Genomic DNA, 20,875 nt, shown 5'->3' on the forward strand with positions numbered 1-20,875 from the left:
GACAGGTTCTCTTCCAGCCCTCTAGGGTGAGTGTTGGCCGTGGGAGGAGCAGAGGCTAATGTGGTTACTCCTATAACCGGACATTTAGTTTCCAGTCAGCACTGCTAACCGGACACTCAGGTCCCATTTTCTACTGGAGTTTCCAGTCTAAAACTGGATACCTGGCAACAGGGCTGCCGGGGGGGCGGGCAAGCAATCATTTTTAAAAGTAAGAGGTCTAAGCCTTAAGCGGGGGGCAAGTGGTGGGTGGGCTAAACAATCTGCTTCCCCTTGCATTTAGCTGTGACTCTGGGGGTACCTTTCCCAGACCTGAAGAAGAGCTCGGTGTAAGCTCGAAAACTTCTCTCTCTCACCAACAGAAGTTGGTCCAATAAAAGATATTACCTCATCCACCTTGTCTCTCTAATATCCTGGGACCAACATGGCTACAGCTACACTGCATACAGGCAGTTGGGTGAGGAATGGGACCAGGTGAGTCCCTCAAGCTGTGAAAACAACAAGGAGTCCTTGTGGTACCTTAGAGACTAACAAATGTATTTCGGCATAAGCTTTCGTGGACTAGAACCCAGTTCATCAGATGCATGGAGTGGAAAATACAGTAGCAGGTATAAATACACAGCACATGAAAAGATGGGAGTTGCCATATCAAGTGGGAGGTCAGTCTAACGAGACAATTCAATTAACAGTACGATACCAAGGGAGGAAAAATCACTTTTGTAGTGTTAATGAGAGTGGCCCATTTCAAACAGTTAACAAGAAGGTGTGAGTAAAAGTAGGGGGAAATTAGTATGGGGGAAATTAGGTTTTGTAATGACCACTCCTAGTCTTTATTCAGGTTTAATGTGCTGGTGTCCAGTTTGCAAATTAATTCCAGTTCTGCAGTTTCACGTTGGAGTCTGTTTTTGAAGTTTTGTTGTTGTTGAATTGCCACTTTTAGGTCTGTTATTGAGTGTCCAGGGAGATTGAAGTGCTCTCCTACTGGTTTTTGAATGTTATAATTCCTGATGTCTGATTGTGTCCATTTATTCATTTGCGTAGAGACTGTCCGGTTTGGCCAATGTACATGGCAGAGGGGCATTGCTGGTACACGATGGCATAGATCACATTGGTAGATGTGCAGGTGAACGAGCCCCTGATGGTGTGGCTGATGTGATTAGGTCCTATGATGGTGTCCTTTGAATAGATATGCAGACAGAGTTGGCACTGGAGTTTGTTGCGGGGTTTGGTTCCTGGGTTAGTGTTTTTGCTGTGTGGTGTGTAGTTGCTGGTGAGTATTTGCTTCAGGTTGGGGACTGTCTGTAAGCGAGAACTGGCCTGTCTCCCAAGGTCTGTTGATTTAAGGCACAGGAAGACTGACTGACTTGCTGCTGGCCTCACGGAGAGTTAGGGCTGACCCCAGGGCATTGCCAGCTGTTTGGTCCGAGTACTCCTCCACCACAACCTCCTTCCAAGCAAATGAAATAGGATAACATAAATTTAAAACCTTATTTTTCTTCATCCTTTCAGGTCTGAGCAATCGGCTGCCGTACTTCATCAACTATTTCTTTGACACGTACCTGCTGATCAATGAGGATACCCCCGTGGGTGAGTGTGCCTCACTTATGTTAATGAGCAGATTGCATTGTGTTTCCAGGCCTGTTTGGGGTGTGTGAAAGCGACTGGGGGAAGGAAGAGGAGCACAGAATGGCTAACAGGCATCCATTCTGGCTATGAAGTGTGTTTGAAGTTGCCCAACTGGGCAAAATATGCAACATTCACCTGGGAAGTGTGTGATGTTTGTTTGATTAAGATATCGATTCAGGATACCAAACTATGTGGCTCATCCTCCATCAGCTCCTGTGTGCCTTCTCTCCTGAAAGGAAGCTGGAGTGGCTTTATATGCAAACAAGGGAGGAGGGGGATGTCTTTCTGCCCTGAAATCTTCCAGATCAAGGATCTGATCTTGGAAAAAGTGCTGAATGCCCTCCACTCTCAAAGTAGCATCCTCGCCCAGGGAGAGCTCAGCACAGCACTTTGCAAGATCAAGCCTCAGCAGAGATCTCTTGACGCTTGAGGGCCTAGTTCTCCATTGCCCAGCAACATGTTTAGTTACTTACACCAGTGCAAAGTGTAAACTGTTACCAGACCAGAACAGTAGGGTCTGACACCCACTTTGAACCAGTTTGGATGGAGGGCAACAGAGAATCAGAGTCCTAGGTGTTAGTGGGAGTTATCTAAATGCATTAGGGGATGGAAATAGACTCTTAAATAAAATTGTAGCTCATAACTAGAACTGCTCTGAGAGGTGCTCGTGGAGGAAAATTACACATGGAAATAGGCTGTAGCCCAGTTGCACTTTATACTAAAATACTATTGTGTAATATACAAACTGCATGTGTGCTCTCAGATTTCCTCAGTCTCTTTTTATTTTGGCTGGCTTTCCATAGATAGTATAGTAAAATAAATGTGTTTATACAGCACCTAGCACAACGGGGGCCTGGTTCATGAGTAAGGATTCTAGGTGCTGTGGTAATACAATAATTATTCAGCTGGGCTTCTTGTAACTTGTTGCCTACTTCCCTCTCCTCTCCTGCTTCCCACTGTAGCTAGTAAACAAATCCTAGAAGCTTTCACAGAAGCAGTTACAAGCAATTGAGTTGGGGGAGTGATAGAGAGAGAGAGACAGACAGACATTAGTTAGGTCAGGGAGGTTAGAACAAGCGTAAATTCTGTGACAGGCTTTTGTTGGACAGTAGTAACTCCCCGCCACCTTCCCAAATGTGCGCACGCAGCCACTCAATCCTGCTGCCAGAGTCAGTCAGAGCTGAGAGTTTGGGTAGAGACGAGATTTTGTGTATAGTGCCCTTGGAGAAAATTGGCAATTTTTTGATTGACAGATGTAGCTTTTTATTTTATTTATTTGTTTTGCTAGTGATCGGTTTTAGTAAATGTAGAAATTGATCGGGCCTTTCTTGGCCTCTTTCCAGGCTCTCAGTCCATTAAACTTGTGCTCTTCAATCAGGGCCGGTGGCTGGCTTTTAATGCTGAAAGAATTGATTGTAAGCCCAGTGTGTGCACGACTGTGTGGGTCTGGGCCTCCATCTGCAGGCTAATAGCTGTGATCTTATCGGGGCCCCATTTACACTGGCCTCCTTCGCTTGCCTGTTCCACCCTTCCTCACACGTATACACTGCAGATCCATGCAGCAGGAACCTAGCAGCTAATGAAACATCAGCAGGGCATTCAAAATTTATGGGGGACCCCAGTCAAGGGTGCTTCTGGTAAGAGATTAAAACAGCATGAATCATCAGAATCAGGTCTTTCCAACCACCTCACGAAGAGACCTCAGTTTTGAATTCAGTTGTTCTGAGGACCTGTCACGAAGTAGGAATTTTCTGTAATATTTTTATGAATTCTGTGTGCCTCTGTTTCCCTCTGCACTTTGCACAGTTATGAGTGTGAGGCAGGGCTGGCTCCAGGCACCAGCACAGGAAGCAGGTACTTGGGGCGGCCAATGGAAAGGGACAGCACGTCCAGGTCTTCGGCGGCAATTCTACGGTGGGTCTCTCAGTCCCTCTCGGGGAAGGACCGGCTGCCGAATTGCTGCTGAAGAATGAAGCAGTGTGGTAGAGCTGCCACAGAAGTGCTGCCGATCGCGGCTTTATCTTTTTTTTTTTTTTTTTTTTTTCTTTGCCGCTTGGGGTGGCAAAAAAGCTGGAGTTGGCCCTGGTATGAGGTCTGCTCTGGAGGGCAGAGCAGGACATGAGGCGAGTGAGTGTCACCTTGCTGTCTGCGCTGCAGTGAATAGGGCTGTTCAGGGACTGTCTGGAACATGCTGAAAGCGACCCATATTGATGCAGAATCCCAAAAAGACAATGGAAAAGTCCCAATGATCAAGCAGTGACACGTAAAACCCACTGAGCAAGAGGAAGGCAGTTTGCCCCCCACCTCTCAGCAGGGAAGCTGAGCAGAGGCTCCAGCTCAAGAACGAAAGACTGAGACACAGGCAGGGAATAAGGAGTTGGCTCCTGGAGGAAGCTGGCCACAAAGGAATCGGGGGGGGGGGGGGGGGGGGAGAGAGAGAGAGAGAGAGACGAAGACGTGATCCACTATAACCTGGCTGATAGTTTGTGCTGGTTCGGCCAGAATGGACTATGCTTTAACCTTTATTACTCCATGCTAACTTAGGGACTTCCAATGCTGTGTGCCAGCTGTCTAATAAATCCTACTCTGTTTCGAAAACACTGCTTGAGTGTCCCTGTAAATACCTGCTGAGGTGCATTAGTCACGGAAGAGTGTACAAGTCTCTATCAAGAGTCTATTTCATCTGGACTCACTGGACAGAAATCACAGAGTGAAACAGGAGTGCTGGAGCCCAAATGCTCATCTGCAAGGCGGTGAGGCTGCCTGGGCTATGCTGAGGGAGGTCTGCCATACTAAAGGGGTTGCTTCAAGAGACCGTTTAAAAAATGGGGCATAGCACAGATTCTGTGGATCCATGACAGCCCCTCAAACAGAGTCTTGCCCACAGCCTATGGTGTTGCACTTCACTTATACATTTTCTGGGACAGTGGCAAAGGCCTCCTGGAATACACCCTAGAGAGCCTATGGACCTGGGACATCCTTGCTTGATAAGCTCTAAGACAGTGGTGCGCAAACTTTTTTCCAGTTGCACCCCCCCTTACCATTAACAGAATCTGTATGTGCACGTGCACACGCACGCACACACACGCACGCGCACGCACACAGAGCCAGGGCTTCCTCAGCAGCTGAGTTTGGGGACAGTGTGTGACTGGGCACTGAAGGGGATTGGAGTCATAGCTGGTCTGGGGGCAGAGTGCTCCCTCCCTGCCCCCCATGGAGGCTGGCCTGGGCATAGCAGGTCTGGGAGCATAGCAGGGCTGGAAGCATGATGCCTCATCCTCACCCCCAGTGGGGACTGGCCTGGGCACTGCCACACACCTCCCCTCCCCAAAGTTCCTTAGTGCCCCCCCACAGTTGGAGACCACTGCTCTAAGATGATCCTTCCCCAAATTCAGAGGACTACAGGAGCCAAGTAAAGATGGTCACTTGACTTTTAGCCAATCACTGCTATTTATTGTAGCACCAGTTTTAACTTGGTGACTGTCTGGACAAAAGCATGCAATGGGTGCTGTGGGTTTTGTGGTCTGTCACGGAGTGTGGGGGAGTCAGGGCTCTGCACCCGCCCTCCCCCCCTTCCTGTAAATCACGGAGACTCTCAGCCAGCCAGTAAAACAGAAGGTTTATTAGATGACAGGAATACAGTCCAAAACAGAGCTTGTAGGTACAGAAAACAGAACCCCTCAGTCAAGTCCATCTTGGGGGGTAGGGAGCTGGGTCTCCCTCCATTTTCCCAGCCAGCTCCAAACTGAAACCCCCTCCAGCAGTCTCCCCTCAGCCACACACCCCAGCTCCTCCTCCAGTCTTTGTCCAGTTTCCCTGGCAGAAGGTGTCACCTGGCCCCAACCCCCTCCTGCGCTCAGGTTACGTGCTCAAATATCATCCCTCAAGTGAAGTCACACCCTGATATCCCACCACCATCCAGCACCAATGCAGACAGTAAACCCGTAAAATTCCCACGTAACATTACCAGGTCAATACTCCCCACTCCTTACTCCATCACATGGTCTATCTGAAACAATAGCTGCCTGCTCCCATTGAGCCAGTCAATACCATGGTGGAATGTGAGCCCGAGTTGTGGTGATTAGCATTGTCGGTAGCAGTGCCTATCAGTGGTTTGTAATGCAGCGCAATAGAACAGAATTTGGTCTTTGTGATTCTTGGTCTGCTGTGAATCTCAAACTTCTTCATATGGTGGACAACCTCTTAATATGGATTTTAATGGGCACCTCCTTTCACAACCTTTGAAAAAGCTAGATGAAGATGGTATAAAGGAAACAAGAAAAAAATCCTCTAAATATGATGATATACTGCTGTTTTATACCTGTGCAGTTCTTCTTGCGCTCCTTGTGTAGGACTTTGCTTATTTGCATGTGCTTTATCTGCAGGCTCTACTGCAGCACTAATATCTGTAGATCACTTTACAGATTATTTCTATTTTCCTGTGTATTTGCTACCCCTCTAATTTTGTTATCCCCTTCAAATGAATCACTACTGAATTTGCCCTAGAGAAACTTCTGATGAAGAAAGCAGCTACATGGAGTAAATGGAGCTGGTAGGTGGAGCTGACTTGAAAAACTTTGAATATTTTCTGATGAAGAATGTGGTTCTACAGAAGTTGAAACAGTTTATGAAATTGTGTAGATTTTTGCCCCAGTTTTGTCAGAACTTTTTTCACTTTTTTTCTCTTAATGTAAAAACAGGATGTCTTGACAACATTGAAATGAAATATTTTGACTTTTTTCATTTTGAAATGATTTTTCACTTCAAAATGTGTATTTTGCATGGTTTTGCAAAGCAAAATCAAAAGGACATTTTTTTTTAATCATTCCAAAACAACATTTTTTTGAAAATTTCTTTTATGGAGAATTTTTTGAAAATTTCAAGTTTTGTTTCTGACTGGAATGAAGACAAATATCAAAATCCTTCACAAAACAGAATTTTCTTCATCCTCCCTGGTCTAGCGGTTGTTTTCTGCCCCCCACCCACTTACATTTCTCAAATTAAAAAAAGTCGTCTGGAAACCATAAATATCCTGGACTGGGACACAACTAGCTGGCAGCAGATATTTCACCATGGTGTCAGAAGCACAGCCCCCAGGTAGTGAATGGTAAAGTGCACGTTATATTCATGGACTCCCAAATGCTATACAAGGAGTTACATAAATAGGGTCTGTAGTGACTATAGACAAACACAGCTGTCATTATATACTTGGCATGAGTTGACACACCATCTTGGATATTGAAACCTGTATTTCCTGTGGGAATTTTGATCATGGTTACCCCAGCTGCTTACTCAGCACTGTCATGGTATCTTTAAATTCTACCAGCAGTGGGCTTGAGGGACCTTGCTTTAATGTTGCATGCAAAGGACAGCATAGCAGTGCTGCAGTATCCCCTTCTCCCACGTTGAGGTGTTACTACTAGACATGAAATTACGGTGTGGGGGATTTGAACCTATGACATTGTGACACTCTCAGGGAAGAATGACTTACTAAAGAATACAGTAATCGTTCCAATAACTGCACTCGTGCAACAGAAATCACACTGTAGGCTGCATCTTTGAATGGATACTTTCTCAGACGTTCAGTTGATTCAAAAGTTAACCCTCTGTCATCAGGACAGTGAATTCAGTCATCCATTGGCAGGACAAATCCCCTCCAAACTGCACCCAACTTGGAATACCCTAGATGGGGGAGGGAGCGGGGAGGAAGTGCCAAAGCATCTGCATTATTCCTTTCTTTGTTAACCTCTTCCCTCCCAAAAAAGCCCCCTGTATTCTCACTTACCCGACTAGAAATTAACAGCCTCCTCTTCCCTCATGTGAGGCCTAAAAGAGTCTTAAGCAACAATTAAAGAGATCATTCCCTCTCTAATCACTTACATGAGTAAATTAGTCTTGTCAGGAGCTATTAAGACAGAGCTTGGAATTCATTAGGCTAGATTGGGCCTATGGAGCTCCTGGCACCGCCGCCAGTCCAGGCTGATTAATTTCTCTGAAAACACCATCAATGCCCATCTGTTTCATTTAAGTCCAGGGAGAGCAATTTTCAGGTGGACTGATCCCCCTAGTCAGTTATTTCACCCAGAAGTAATGAGAAACACACACACGCACTGCAGAATTGGGGAGGGGTGAATTGGAGGGGGAATATAAAACACAAATATGAAGAATACAAAAGCAATTGAATTTGTTAGGCAGCAGAGAAGAAATTGAAGGACAATAGAGAAATGAGTGAAGTGAAGGAATATTAGGTACTCTATGATGTGCATGACAAGAGGCTGGTTTAAAGAGAGGAAAGGAATGGGAGGGGGGGAAATCACCCAGCCACAGGGCTGCCGGCCTAGAGTCATGGCAGAGGCTTCTTACTTGCAAACAAGAAGTGGGTAGTGGCAGCACAGGGGACGAGGAAGGTCTGTTTGGAAATGGGTGAAGCTGCAGGAGCTATGAATTAGCTGGAGGGACTGGTTACCGATTCTTAGGCCCCTCGATCCCTGTGATGGGAAGCAAGGAAGACAAAGTAGAAGACAAAACTATGGGGCATAAACTTGGACTCAGATGTTTAATTCTGGTCTCATTGGTTTTACCTTGTGGAAGGCAAGTTGTGGAGAACCAGAACTTCTTATTCATCGTTCTTATACCCTTTAATGCAAAGTCAGTAGCTAATGAGGTTATCACCATCTATGAATTGATGAAGGACAAGGCCCCTGACTTTGCATGTATAACTGAGAACTGGTTTGATGATGATGCAGGACAAATATTTGTGCAGCTGTCTGTGATTAGGTGTATGGTTCAGCATGAGATTAGGGAGGATTGGGTAGGAGGTGCTACTGTGTTTGCATCTGCATCAAAGTGGAATGGAGTTTGTCATACTAGGAGGATCCACAAATATAGTGACAATAGTTAGCAGTTGCTTTTACTCTTAAAATCACTTCCAAGACATTTTGCTAATTAATTCTCCCAAGAAGTAGGTAAGTGGTGTCATCCTCATTTTACAGAAGGGAATGAGGCCAAGAGGTTAAAACCAGATTATTAAAGGTATTTAGGTGGCTAAAGCCCCAGATAGACCCTTTTGAAAACCTTCTCAGTAATGGTCTGCAACTTCAGGTGCCTTTAACCTCCCTCTCCTCCCCCCAAAACAAACAAACAAACAAAAACTGGTCCTTAAGTGTCTTGCTCAGAACTGCAGAGAGAATCAATGTTATGATGGGATTAGGATCTGGCAGTTCTTGGCTCCTAGTTCTCCCATGCTATACAATGAAAAACAAAATGCACAACCCCGAACTTTCCTTTGCTGTAAGAAATGGGGAACATCACCTCCTGGTGTGACATTAGTGGGATAAAATAATCATGTGATGCTGCAGCCTGATTATGACATTTGTGTTTTCACATCATCCTGGAATATCATCACACACTGGCATGCATGATGTCTTCACTTGGTTACAATGTCATCACTGAGAATCAAGTCATGACTCTCTAATTGCCCTGCAAGATGGATTTACAGGATGTGGGATAGACCTGAGAAAACTGAGATTTCCTAGCAAATTTCAGAACAGGGAGCAACCTTGTAATTAGCTATATTGCCTTTGCACGTGTTTCTGGGAAAGTTGCATGCTTTGGAGCCTTGCAAATGCCCAACAGAAGAGGTAACTCAGGAAAGGAATACGGTGGTGTCCTAAACAGCTAAAGGTAGCATAAAATCTCTCTTTACCCTGTAAAGGGTTAATTCCTCTTTTACTTGTAAAGGGTTAAGAAGCTCAGATAACCTGGTTGGCACCTGACCAAAAGGACTAATAAGGGGAGAAGATACTTTCAAATCTGCGGGGGAAGGTTTTTGTTTGTGTCTTTGTGTTCTGTTCTTTTAGAGTCAGTAAGGAACCAGGGCAGGAAAAATACATCTCCTTAAGCATATCTGGACTAAGCATCTAGTATTGCAGAAATAGTAAGTTATGGCAAAGAAATGTGTTAGATTATCTTTTGTTTTAGCTTGTGAGTTTTCCCTGTGCTAAGAAGGTGGTTTATCCCTGTTTTTGTAACTTTAAAGTTTTGCCTAGAGGGGAAATCCTCTGTGTTTTTTTTAATCTTTTGTCATTCTGTAAAGTACTTACCATCCTGATTTTACAGAGGTGATTCTTTTACCTTTTCTTTAATTAAAATTATTTTAAGAACCAGATTGATTTTTCATTGTTCTTAAGATCCAAGTGTTTGGGTCTGTATTCACCTGTACCAACTGGTGAGGATATTATTCTTAAGCCTTCCCCAGGAAAGGGGGTGCAGGGCTTGGGGGAATAGGACTCCAAGTAGTCCTTTCCCTGATTTTGTCTAAATCACTTGGTGGTGACAGCATACTGTTTAAGGTGGAACTTGTGCCCTGGGAAAATTTTAACCTAAGCTGATAAAAATAAGTTTAGGAGGTCTTTCATGCGGGTCCCCACATCTGTACCCCAGAGTTCAGAGTGGGGAAGGAACCCTGACAGGTGGTAATATTTTTGAGTCTGGTTCTGAGTTCCCTTCATTTTGGCTGCTGCATTTAAATGTAATTGGGGGATAATGCCATCTTCAAGTAGTAGTAACTGTTTGATTATGCTGTCAGGATGGACTCCAACAACATACTTTAGGACTGTTCCATTTTCAGGGTGAGAATGATGAAAAGTGTGTGTGTGTGTGTGAGACTGACTGACTGACTACAAGGTTTGGTATAGGAGCAGAGGATGGGAGAGATGGCCAAGCAGTGCTACCTGTGAGGTGCTCTAGTTCTATACACTCCTTTCACAGGTTGGGAGGGTCTATTCAAACCACAGCTATAAAACCTGAGGTTGAAACTGCTATACTAGAATGGCAAATACAGATGAATACTCCAGAGTTTCACTGTGCAGTCTGACTATCCATGGGTAACTTCAACATGAAAAGAGGCCGGGGTATGGTATTTTGGTTGGGGCTATCTCTTCAGTTGTGTTTGGCTCTGGATGAGAAACCTGTCTGTTGCTGGCAGATTTGCCCAGGAGAATATAGCACACCTGCTGGTATTTCAGACAGGTGGAGAGACAGAGCTTGCCACTGGGGCATCAGCAAAAGGCAGCCCCTACCTAGATATTTGAGTTCATCATATATTTTTGGGCAGGGAAAATGAACACAGCTGATGTTCCCCAGTCCTAGCTTCCTACATTCATGATGAGACATTGGCTCAGTACCTCTAGCTTTACACATCAAGGCTCAGGCCTCTGTGCACTCTTCAGGAGCAAACTAGCTAAGCTGCTTGAGTGTGCTAGGGAGAGACAGCTGTGAGGACAGTGGCTCAGCCCTTCTAGCTTTCTGGGCAGATTTCGAGGAACAGATATCTGAGAGGTATCTGCTTCAACATCTATAGCTTGCTGGGCTGATGGGAGGGCGCACGTCTCTCTGAGCTCACTGACTCGGCATCTCTAGTTTTCTGATCTGATGGGAAAGCATAAGTCTCCACAAAGTTATTGGCTCAACAGTTTGAGTGCTGGGCTTGTATCCAAGTAAGAGTCTCTGTGAGGTCACTGGAACAGACACACTAGCTTGTTGGAATTATGTGAAGGCCCACACCTCCATGAACTCTCTGGCTCAGCACCTCTTGCTTGCTGGGAAGATGTCAAGGCACTAGACTTTCTGTGGGGATTTGTCCAGCACTGCTGGCTTTCCCAGTAACATGGCATGTGGCCACTTGACCACTGTCACCAGATATTTCACAAGCACAAAGTTATAAGTCAAAGGTGTGTTTATCTGAATTTTCTTATGTTACTTTGTTTTAACATGTATCATATTGAAAAACAGCCAATGCCCCGAGAGTCAGCAGAAAAGCAAAACTACCTGTTCCTGACACCACCCAAAACAAGATGATGAAAAGTAAAGTGAAATTTGTGAAATGGGTTCCCTGCTGCATACGGGCTATCTTCTCTGCACTGTTTCTTTGGTACTTGCTAGGAGGAGTGCAGGGGTCAGGGCCGCCCGGGGGGGGGGGGCAAGAGGGGCAATTTGCCCCAGGTCCCGGGCCCCACAGGGGCCCCCACGAGAGTTTTTCGGGGCCCCTGGAGCGGGGTCCTTCACTCGCTCCGGGGGGCCTGGAAAACTCTTGCGGGGCCCTGCTGCATACGGCAGTTCATAATATTCCCAGTCACACAATGCACTAGATGCTTTAGGTGAAATAATAGTGACATAACAGGGGAAATCATTATTTGTTTAACTCTTCAGTGACAAAGATATAGCTTGTACTCCAAGACCTAGCTGTTCTCACCTATACATCATGCCCTCCCATTTCCACTGGGTGGCCTTCTTGCAGGGTATGAGGCTGTAAGAGCTATGGGAACTGTGCCAGTGAGAGGATTTGAATATGAACAAAGGATGCACATAGGGGCCTGGGCAAAGTATCCCCCAAGGTACTTGCTGAACTGGGTAGAATTCCCTGGAACAGCTGAGGTGTTTCGTAAAGGAAGGTACTTGTTGGACCTGAAATTGTTTTATAATTGTACAGTGCTGATAAGTAGTAACTGCATGACTGGGCCTAATCCTGCAATGGGATGCCTTCAGCTCCATTGGTGTGGAGGGAAGTTGACAGTGCTCTGCCAGTCCCAGCACTGGGACTTGAGGGCACAGTCTTAGAATAAGGTATGTATGTGTGCATGTTGCTAATGGTGCCTAATAAGTGTGTGAAAAGGGCTAAAAGCCTTAGTGTAAAGAAAGTGCTTCAGGCATACTGTTAATGAGATACTAATTGGGTACTAACCAGGTGTGAATTAAATGAAGCACAGAGGATGGTTGCAAAGCTGTTGTAAACTCATTGTTGAGACAAGCTGAACTTTTATGTTGGCTGCAGTTCTTGTTACTGTGTGTATTTCTGGGCATGGTGCACACCAAGACCACCCATTTGTGGGTCAGCCGAGCTATCTTCTCTGCACTGTTTCTTTGGTACTTGCTAGGAGGAGTGCAGGGGTCAGGGCCGCCCAGAGGGGGGGGGGCAAGAGGGGCAATTTGCCCCAGGTCCCGGGCCCAACAGGGGCCCCCACGAGAGTTTTTCGGGGGCCCTGGAGCGGGGCCCTTCACTCGCTCCGGGGGGCCTGGAAAACTCTTGCGGGGCCGGGCCCAGGAGCTTCTTCCGCTCCCGGTCTTCGCCGGCGGGGGGTCCTTCCGCTCCGGGGCGGAAGGACCCCCCACTGGCGTATTACCGCCGAAGTGGGACCCGCCGCCGAAGTTCAGCCCAGTCTCCGGCGGTAATTCGGCGGCGGGGGGCCCTTCCATTCAGGGACCCGCCGCCGAAGTGCCCCAGAGACCCGCGGTGGGGGCCCCCCACCGCCGAAGACCGGGCTGCACTTCGGCGGCGGGTCCCGCTTCGGTGGTAATTCGGCAGCAGGGGGGGCCCCGCCGCGGGTCTTCGGGGCACTTCGGTGGCGGGTCCCGGAATGGAAGGGCCCCCCGCTGCCGAAGACCCCAGGCCCTCGGAATCCTCTGGGCGGCCCTGGCAGGGGTGCTAAGAGGGGTGCTTTGTTAAAAAGAAATGTTTAGCAAAATTTCACAAAATGATTTTGAATTTGCAAAATTTGATGAAACTGGAAGAAAAATTGAGAAGCTTTAGAAAATATGCTTGTTTGTAAGAGGAAATATATAGCCAATAATTACCACATATCTTTCATGTATATCAAAGGACACTTCCCCCATGAGGCTAAATACCTGCATACTGCATTTAAATACTCTCCAGTAAGGGACCCAACTGCACTACAAAACAAGCAGATCAGAGGACCCAGTTATTATATGGTTAAAATGTGTTGTGTGGACAGGTCTTAAATGAGTTGTAACTTGTTTACAATTGTGAGAGAAAAACAAGTCCTCACTCTGAGTTTGGAGCAGCAAGCCAAAGGTAGGTTTATTTTGAGCAATTGCAATATGTGCGGGAGAGTACACATGGGCAGGGCAGGTCTCTGTTAGATAAACAATTAAGCAAGCTTTTAGACTTTTAATTACATACAATAATGAGCAACAGCTGCATTTTGTTATACATATTTCTTCCTGATATCTCACTTTTCTCATTAATTTCTGCCACAGTCTACATTCCATTCTTATCTAACACAAGGTCAAAACAGTATCTCTTAGCCCTGGTTTACACTATGCGTTTAGGTCAAATTTAGCAGTTAGATCAATCTAACCCTGCACCCATCCACATGATGAAGCCATTTTTGTTGACTTAAAGGGCTCTTAAAATTGATTTCTATACTCCTTCCCAGTGAGGGGATTAGTGCTGAAATCGACCCTGCTGGGTCGAATTTGGGGTAGTGTGGACACAATTCAAGGGTATTGGCCTCTGGGAACTATCCCAGAGTGCTCCATTGTGACCACTCTGGACAGCACTCTCAACTCAGATGCACTGGCCAGGTAGACAGGAAAAGCCCCGCGAACTTTTGAATTTAATTTCCTGTTTGGCCAGCATGGCGAGCTGATCAGCACAGGTGACCATGCAGAGCTCATCAGCACAGGTTACCATGGAGTCACAGAATCACAAAAGAACTCCAGCATGGACCGAGTGGGAGGTATGGGATCTGATCGCTGTATGGGGAGACGAATCCGTGCTATCTGAACTCCGTTCCAAAAGACGAAATGCCAAAACATTTGAAAAAATCTCCAAGGGCATGAAGGACAGAGGCTATAACAGGGACCCACAGCAGTGCTGCGTGAAACTTAAGGAGCTGAGGCAAGCCTACCAAAGAACCAGAGAGGCAAACGGCTGCCCCGGGTCAGAGCCCCAGACATGCTGCTTCTATGATGAGCATGCCATTCTAAGGGGTGCCCCCACAACTACCCCAAATCTTTAAAATTGTGAAATCAGCAATTTTGCATATGCTGTCTATTTTATAGTCTACTAACAGAGTAATACATTCATGTTTACATGTAACAAGGAAGAGTGGAATAAAAAATTCTATGTAACCTGGACCAAATATCAGATTGGAGTAACCTTTATCTTTGTCATTCCTGATCTCTGAGTGTTAGATCTGGCCTGCCACCCAAGGCCTGTGAAAGTGTGGGATCATTGTCCAGGATGGGTTGTAGATCCCTGATGATGCGTTGGAGGGGTTTGAGCTGGGGACTGTATGTGATGACCAGTGGAGTCCTGTTGGTTTCTTTCTTGGGTTTGTCTTGCCAGTCCTCGCCCACAGACAACCTGCCAACCTGAAGCATATTCTCACCAGCAACTGCACACCGCACCATAGTAACTCTAGCTCAGGAACCAACCCATGCAACAAACCTCGATGCCAACTCTGCCCACATATCTACACCAGCAACACCATCACAGGACCTAACCAGATCAGCCACACCATCACCGGTTCATTCACCTGCACGTCCACCAATGTAATATATGCCATCATATGCCAGCAATGCCCCTCTGCTATGTACATCGGCCAAACTGGACAGTCTCTAAGGAAAAGGATAAATGGACACAAATCAGACATTAGGAATGGCAATATACAAAAACCTGTAGGAGAACACTTCAACCTCCCTGGCCACACAATAGCAGATTTTATGGTGGCCATCCTACAGCAAAAAAACTTTAGGACCAGACTTCAAAGAGAAACTGCTGAGCTCCAGTTCATCTGCAAATTTAACACCATCAGCTCAGGACTAAACAAAGACTGTGAATGGCTTGCCAATTACAGAACCAGTTTCTCCTCCCTTGGTTTTCACACCTCAACTGCTAGAACAGGGCCTCATCCTCCCTGATTGATCTAACCTCGTTATCTCTAGCTTGCTTCTTGCTTGCTTATATATACCTGCCCCTGGAAATTTCCACTGCTTGCATCCGAAGAAGTGGGTATTCACCCATGAAAGCTCATGCTGCAAAACGTCTGTTAGTCTACAAGGTGCCACAGGATTCTTTGCTGCTTCTAATCATTTTTGTTGCCCTCCGCTGGACTCTCTCCAACTTGTCCACATCCTTCTTGTAGTGTGGGGCCCAAAACTGGACACAGTACTCCAAATGAGGCCTCACCAGTGCTGAGTAGAGGGGAATGATCACATCCCTCGATCTGCTGGAAATGCCCCTACTTATACAACCCAAAATGCCATTAACCTTCTTGGCAACAAGGGCACACTGTTGACTCATATTCAGCTTTTCGTCCACCGTAACCCCTAGGTCCTTTTCTGCAAAACTGCTGCCCAGCCATTCGGTCCCTAGTCTGTAACAGTGCATGGGATTCTTCCGTCCTAAGTGCAGGACTCTGCACTTGTCCTTGTTGAACCTCATCAGATTTCTTTTGGCCCAATCCTCTAATTTGTCTAGGTCCCTCTGTATCCTATCCCTACCCTCCAGCGTATCAACCACTCCTCCCAGTTTAGTGTCATCTGCAAACTTGCTAAGGGTGCAGTCCACACCATCCTCCAGATCGTTAATGAAGATATTGAATAAAACCGGCCCCAGCACCGACCCTTGGGGCACTCCACTTGATACCGGCTGCCAACTAGACATGGAACCATTGATCACTACCCGTTGAGCCTGACCATCTAGCCAGTTTTCTATCCACCTTATCGTCCATTCATCCAGCCCATACTTCTTTAACTTGCTGGCAAGAATACTGTGGGAGACTGTATCAAAAGCTTTGCTAAAGTCCAGAAATAGCACATCCACTGCTTTCCCCTCATCCACAGAGCCAGTTATCTCATCATAGAAGGCAATTAGGTTAGTCAGGCATGACTTGCCCTTGGTGAATCCATGCTGACTGTTCCTGATCACTTTCCCCTCCTTTAAGTGGTTCAGGATTGATTCCTTGAGGACCTGTTCCATGATTTTTCCAGGGACTGAGGTGAGACTGACTGGCCTGTAGTTCCCTGGATCTTCCTTCTTCCCTTTTTTAAAGATGGGCACTACATTAGCTTTTTTCCAGTCGTCCGGGACCTCCCCCGATCGCCATGATTTTTCAAAGATAATGGCCAATGGCTCTGCAATCTTATCGGCCAACTCCTTTAGCATCCTCGGATGCAGCGCATCCGGCCCCATGGACTTGTGCTCGTCCAGCTTTCCTAAATAGTCCCGAACTATTTCTTTCTCCACAGAGAGCTGGTCACCTCCTCCCCATACCGTGCTGCAGAGTGCAGCTGTCTGGGAGCTGACCTTGTCTGTGAAGACAGAGGCAAAAAAAGCATTGAGTACACTAGCTTTCTCCACATCCTCCGTCACCAGGTTCTGGTGCTGCATACACTGTAGGATAATGTGTGCGGTGTTCGCCGTGGCAGTTCTGAGCACTGTAATCTGAGTGGGCTCCATGCTTGCTGTGGTATGGTGTCTGTGCGGAAAAAAGGGCGCAAAACGATTCTCAGCCGTTGCTCTCACTGAGGGAGGGGCGACTGACGACATGGCTTACAGGGTTGGCCTATTGTACTGTTCCCGCAGTCTCTGCCACCCACTGGAATTCTGGGGTGTGCTCCCAATGGCTGATGGGGGAAAAACATTGTCACAGGTGTTTCTGGGTACATGTCATCAGCCTCCTCCACCCCCCCCCCCCCCGTGAAAGCAATGGCAAAACATCTTTTCTTGCCTTTTTTCCTGGGTTACCCGTGCAGAAGACATACCATGGCAAGCATGGAGCCCGCTCAGCTCACTGTCACAGTATGTCTCCTGGGTGCTGCTGGCAAACACGGTACTGCACTGCTACACAGCAGCATCCCCTTGTCTTGTCCTGGAATATCATGCCAGCTGGACGCTTCTGCCTAGCCTGCTCTCCCAGTCAGCAGCACTGCGTGGTCACACCTACCCCTTGCTCCTATGGCTCATGGAGCCTGGACAGTAGTAAGGAGCAGTTCAACTATAGGCTGCGCAAGTGCAGAATGGTGGTTCACTCTACTTCCCTGTAAGCCAACCGCCCTTCCCTCCCCCCTTTGATCTCCGCTTGCAGAGGCAATAAAGCCGTTGTTTCAAATTCATGGATTCTTTATTAATTCATCACACAAATGCGGGGGGATAACTGCCAAGATAGCCCGGGAGGGGTGGGGTAGTTGTAGGGGCACCCCCTAGAATGGCATGCAGCTCATCATAGAAGCGGGATGTCTGAGGCTCTGACCCAGAGCTGCCGTTTGCCTCTCTGGTTCTTTGGTAGGCTTGCCTGATGAGTGTCAGGACTGAATCTCCATTAGACGAAACTTAAAGAAGGGAATGACCTGGAGTCACTCCCATGTCTGCCCAGGTGCCCCCGACCGACCTCACCGAGGCTGGCCGGCCAGGAGGAACCAGGAGTCAGCAGCAGATGGTACAATACAGCTGCTAACTGTCTTTGCTAACTTGCAAAGGCAAGGAGCTGCTGCTGTGTAGCACTGCAGTACCGCATCTGCCAGCAGCACCCAGGAGACGTACGGTGACAGTGAGCTGAGCGGGCTCCATGCTTGCCATGGTATGTCGTCTGCATGGGTAACCCAGGAAAAAAGGCAAGAAACGATTTTTTGCCGTTGCTTTCACGGAATGGGGGCATGATGACATTTACCCAGAACCACCTGTGACATTGTTTTTGCCCCATCAGGCATTGGGAGCTCAACCCAGAATTCCAATGGGCGGCGGAGACTGCAGGAACTGTGGGATAGCTACCCACAGTGCAACGCTCTGAAAGTCGACGCTAGCCTCGGTACTGTGGATGCACGCTGCCGACTTAATGGCCTTGAGTGGGGACACACACAATCGACTGTATCAAATCGATTTCCAAAAAATCGACTTATACTATATTAAATTGACCTAATTTTGTAGTATAGACATACCCTTACAATCTGTTCCCATTTGCTTTCTACTGGCCTAGGCCTTCAAGTCTCGCGTTATTAGAGTCAGTGTCAGCCCGACTTTGTTAGCTTGACTTTTGCTCTATTCCTAGAGACTAAGATCTCTATGTTCAAATTCCCTTTATCTCTTTCTCCACTTCCACACAATGTAACTGGGGCAGTTCCACCAGTGCTAACAATTGAGAGCCCTAATGTAGGCCATCTCTGCTGTCTTCTCTAACCTTGCCCGCAGCCAATCTAGAATGACAAGGTTGGCTAAAACATTGTCAGCTGCCAGCGTCTTGGCTGCATTGACAATTTTGTCCCAGTTGCAGCAATTGGTGGCTAGCCACTGTTATAGCTGCACCAGAGCAAGCTGCAACCGTAGATCAGGAAAGCTGTGATTTTGCCACTGTCAGCCACGAGGAAAGCAAGCAGCTCTAGATGTTAGGTGGGAGGGATGGAACTCTCTGCTCCCTCTACACAAGAAAAGGGGAAAGAAAAGCCAGCTGTGGCCAGCCTTAAGGCTCCCCTCTGAATACTATGGAATGTAACTAGACTCATGAGTACGGATTTAGGTGAGTGTGGATTGTTGTGAGACTGAGAAAGCTGAAGCTCCACAAGCTGAACGGTGAAGCTGGACTACAGGGTCGGTGATCCTCCCAAACCCCGGATTTGCTCGTTTGGTTGTATGTAAATATAGAGGTGGTTACTGTGGGGTTTTTTTCTCTCTCTCTCTTAGCCCTAATATTCCTAGACTCCTGAGTGCTTGCAAGTAGGAATAAACCACCTAGAAGAGTGACTGGGGAAGTTACATTTTAATTGCCGTGGCCAGAAATAGGAGTGCAGCTCTGGGTGGAACCTTGAACCATGCTTTTATTTACTGTAGAAAGGATCGTAGAGAGATGGAACCTGGCCCTTGGCTGCTACCATTGGTACCTAGAGAAGAGTTACATAGTGCTATAGAATATAAAGTATCTAATGTAGATCAGGCCTTTGTGCAAAGTAGTTTGGCTGCCTCAAGTTCTGAGGTTCTCCTTGGGGCTGAGCCATATGGCAGAAATGAGCAGTCTGTGCTCCATTCAAAGGATATGGCTTTCCCATTCCTGAGAAGTGATACCACTTATGCCAGAAAGTGTATATATGTTTGTCACCCCCACACATGTGTGTCATTTCTCTGAGCGTGTGTGTATGCATTTAGCAGAATTGATTTGGCATTTACAAAGGGTAATTCAAGATGAATAGGCTGGTCTCTAACTGTGAGAGAGATTGAGGTATTACTGCATATGAAATCTGCTTGGATAGTTTCACAAAATGCATTTTAGGTATGTCTGAAAAAAGTTATCAGTAATCCCGTGTTTAGCAGGGAATTAGAAGGAACTTAATCCCCACTTTAGTATTTGTTGGTAGGTCACAGTATTGCCCTCAACCATTATGTTCTGTCTAAAACTACACTGCAAACTCTTTGGGGCAGGGACCGTGCCCTCTTATTTGTTCTGTGAAGTGTCAGGCACACTTGAGTGCTATAATGATAATAAATGTGAATATTCTAAACGTGCTACAAAACAGCATAATACAAGGATATTTCATTTCAGTTCTTGTGACACAAGCTCTTTTCTCATGGTTTCTGATGTCATTAGAGGGTTCCTTGATGGCATTACATTCTTGTTCTTTAATAAATAAAAAAATTAATCCCTATAGTGTATACAATATTAAGGCTGTGATCAAATATTCAAAAAGTCAGGCAACTAAAAATTGATTTTTAAAATTGTGAAATCAGCAATTTTGCATATGCTGTCTATTTTATAGTCTACTAACGGAGTAATACATTCATGTTTACATGTAACAAGGAAGAGTGGAATAAAAAATTCTATGTAATCTGGACCAAATATCAGATTGGAGTAACCTTTATCTTTGTCATTCCTGATCTCTGAGTGTTAGATTTTACAACTTCTCATGTTACACCGTGAAATTTTTGTATTTATTTTGTCTTTTAAATAAAAATTGAAACAGTTGATTTATAGTAATTGGCTTATACACCTTACAAACTCTGCTGACTTCACCAGTCAAGCCCCGGAGCCAGCTGCTTGGGCGGCCCTGGGATCCCCCACCCTGGCTGCTGCAGAAATCATGGAGGTTGTGGAAAATCACAGAATCCATGACTTCTGCAACCTCTGTGACGGACACAGAGCCCTAAGTATAACCTCCTCTGTGTACTCCTTCTTCCCCGCACTGCTCTTCAACTGCAATTTCAGTGAAATGACAGGTGTGGAAAATGAAAAGTGCTAGGAATAGAAGGTTCAGAGTGGTGCTGACTTGCAGTAATTCACAAGATTATAAATTTATCAGTGAAATAATGCAAAAAATGTGCATTTTTTTTTTTGTTACAGTGCAGGCGCTGTAGTGAAAACTACTATTAAGGCTGCAAACTAATTTTAATTATACTCGTTTTTACACAATTTTCACACTCTTAACCATCTAAAAATTAATCTTTTAATTAAACTTTTTTATGCTT

General features: G+C 46.2%; 1 protein-coding gene across 13 annotated transcripts in view; it reads left to right on the forward strand.

Annotated features, from left to right (window-relative positions):
- Positions 1–20,875, forward strand: part of CDH23 (cadherin related 23) — a 509,234-nt gene that overhangs the window by 42,365 nt on the left and 445,994 nt on the right. For all 13 annotated transcript variants that reach the window (XR_005582753.1, XR_005582754.1, XM_039481222.1 and 10 more), the window contains exon 3: positions 1,507–1,584. Coding sequence is in view for 11 of the 13 variants with exons in the window: in XM_039481222.1 (XP_039337156.1) it covers positions 1,507–1,584 (78 nt within the window). In the remaining 2 variants the exon portion in view is untranslated. The remainder of the gene's footprint in view (positions 1–1,506; positions 1,585–20,875) is intronic.

This window comes from Mauremys reevesii, linkage group 7 (genome assembly GCF_016161935.1).
Source record: "Mauremys reevesii isolate NIE-2019 linkage group 7, ASM1616193v1, whole genome shotgun sequence".
Classification (NCBI taxonomy): Eukaryota; Metazoa; Chordata; order Testudines; family Geoemydidae; genus Mauremys; species Mauremys reevesii.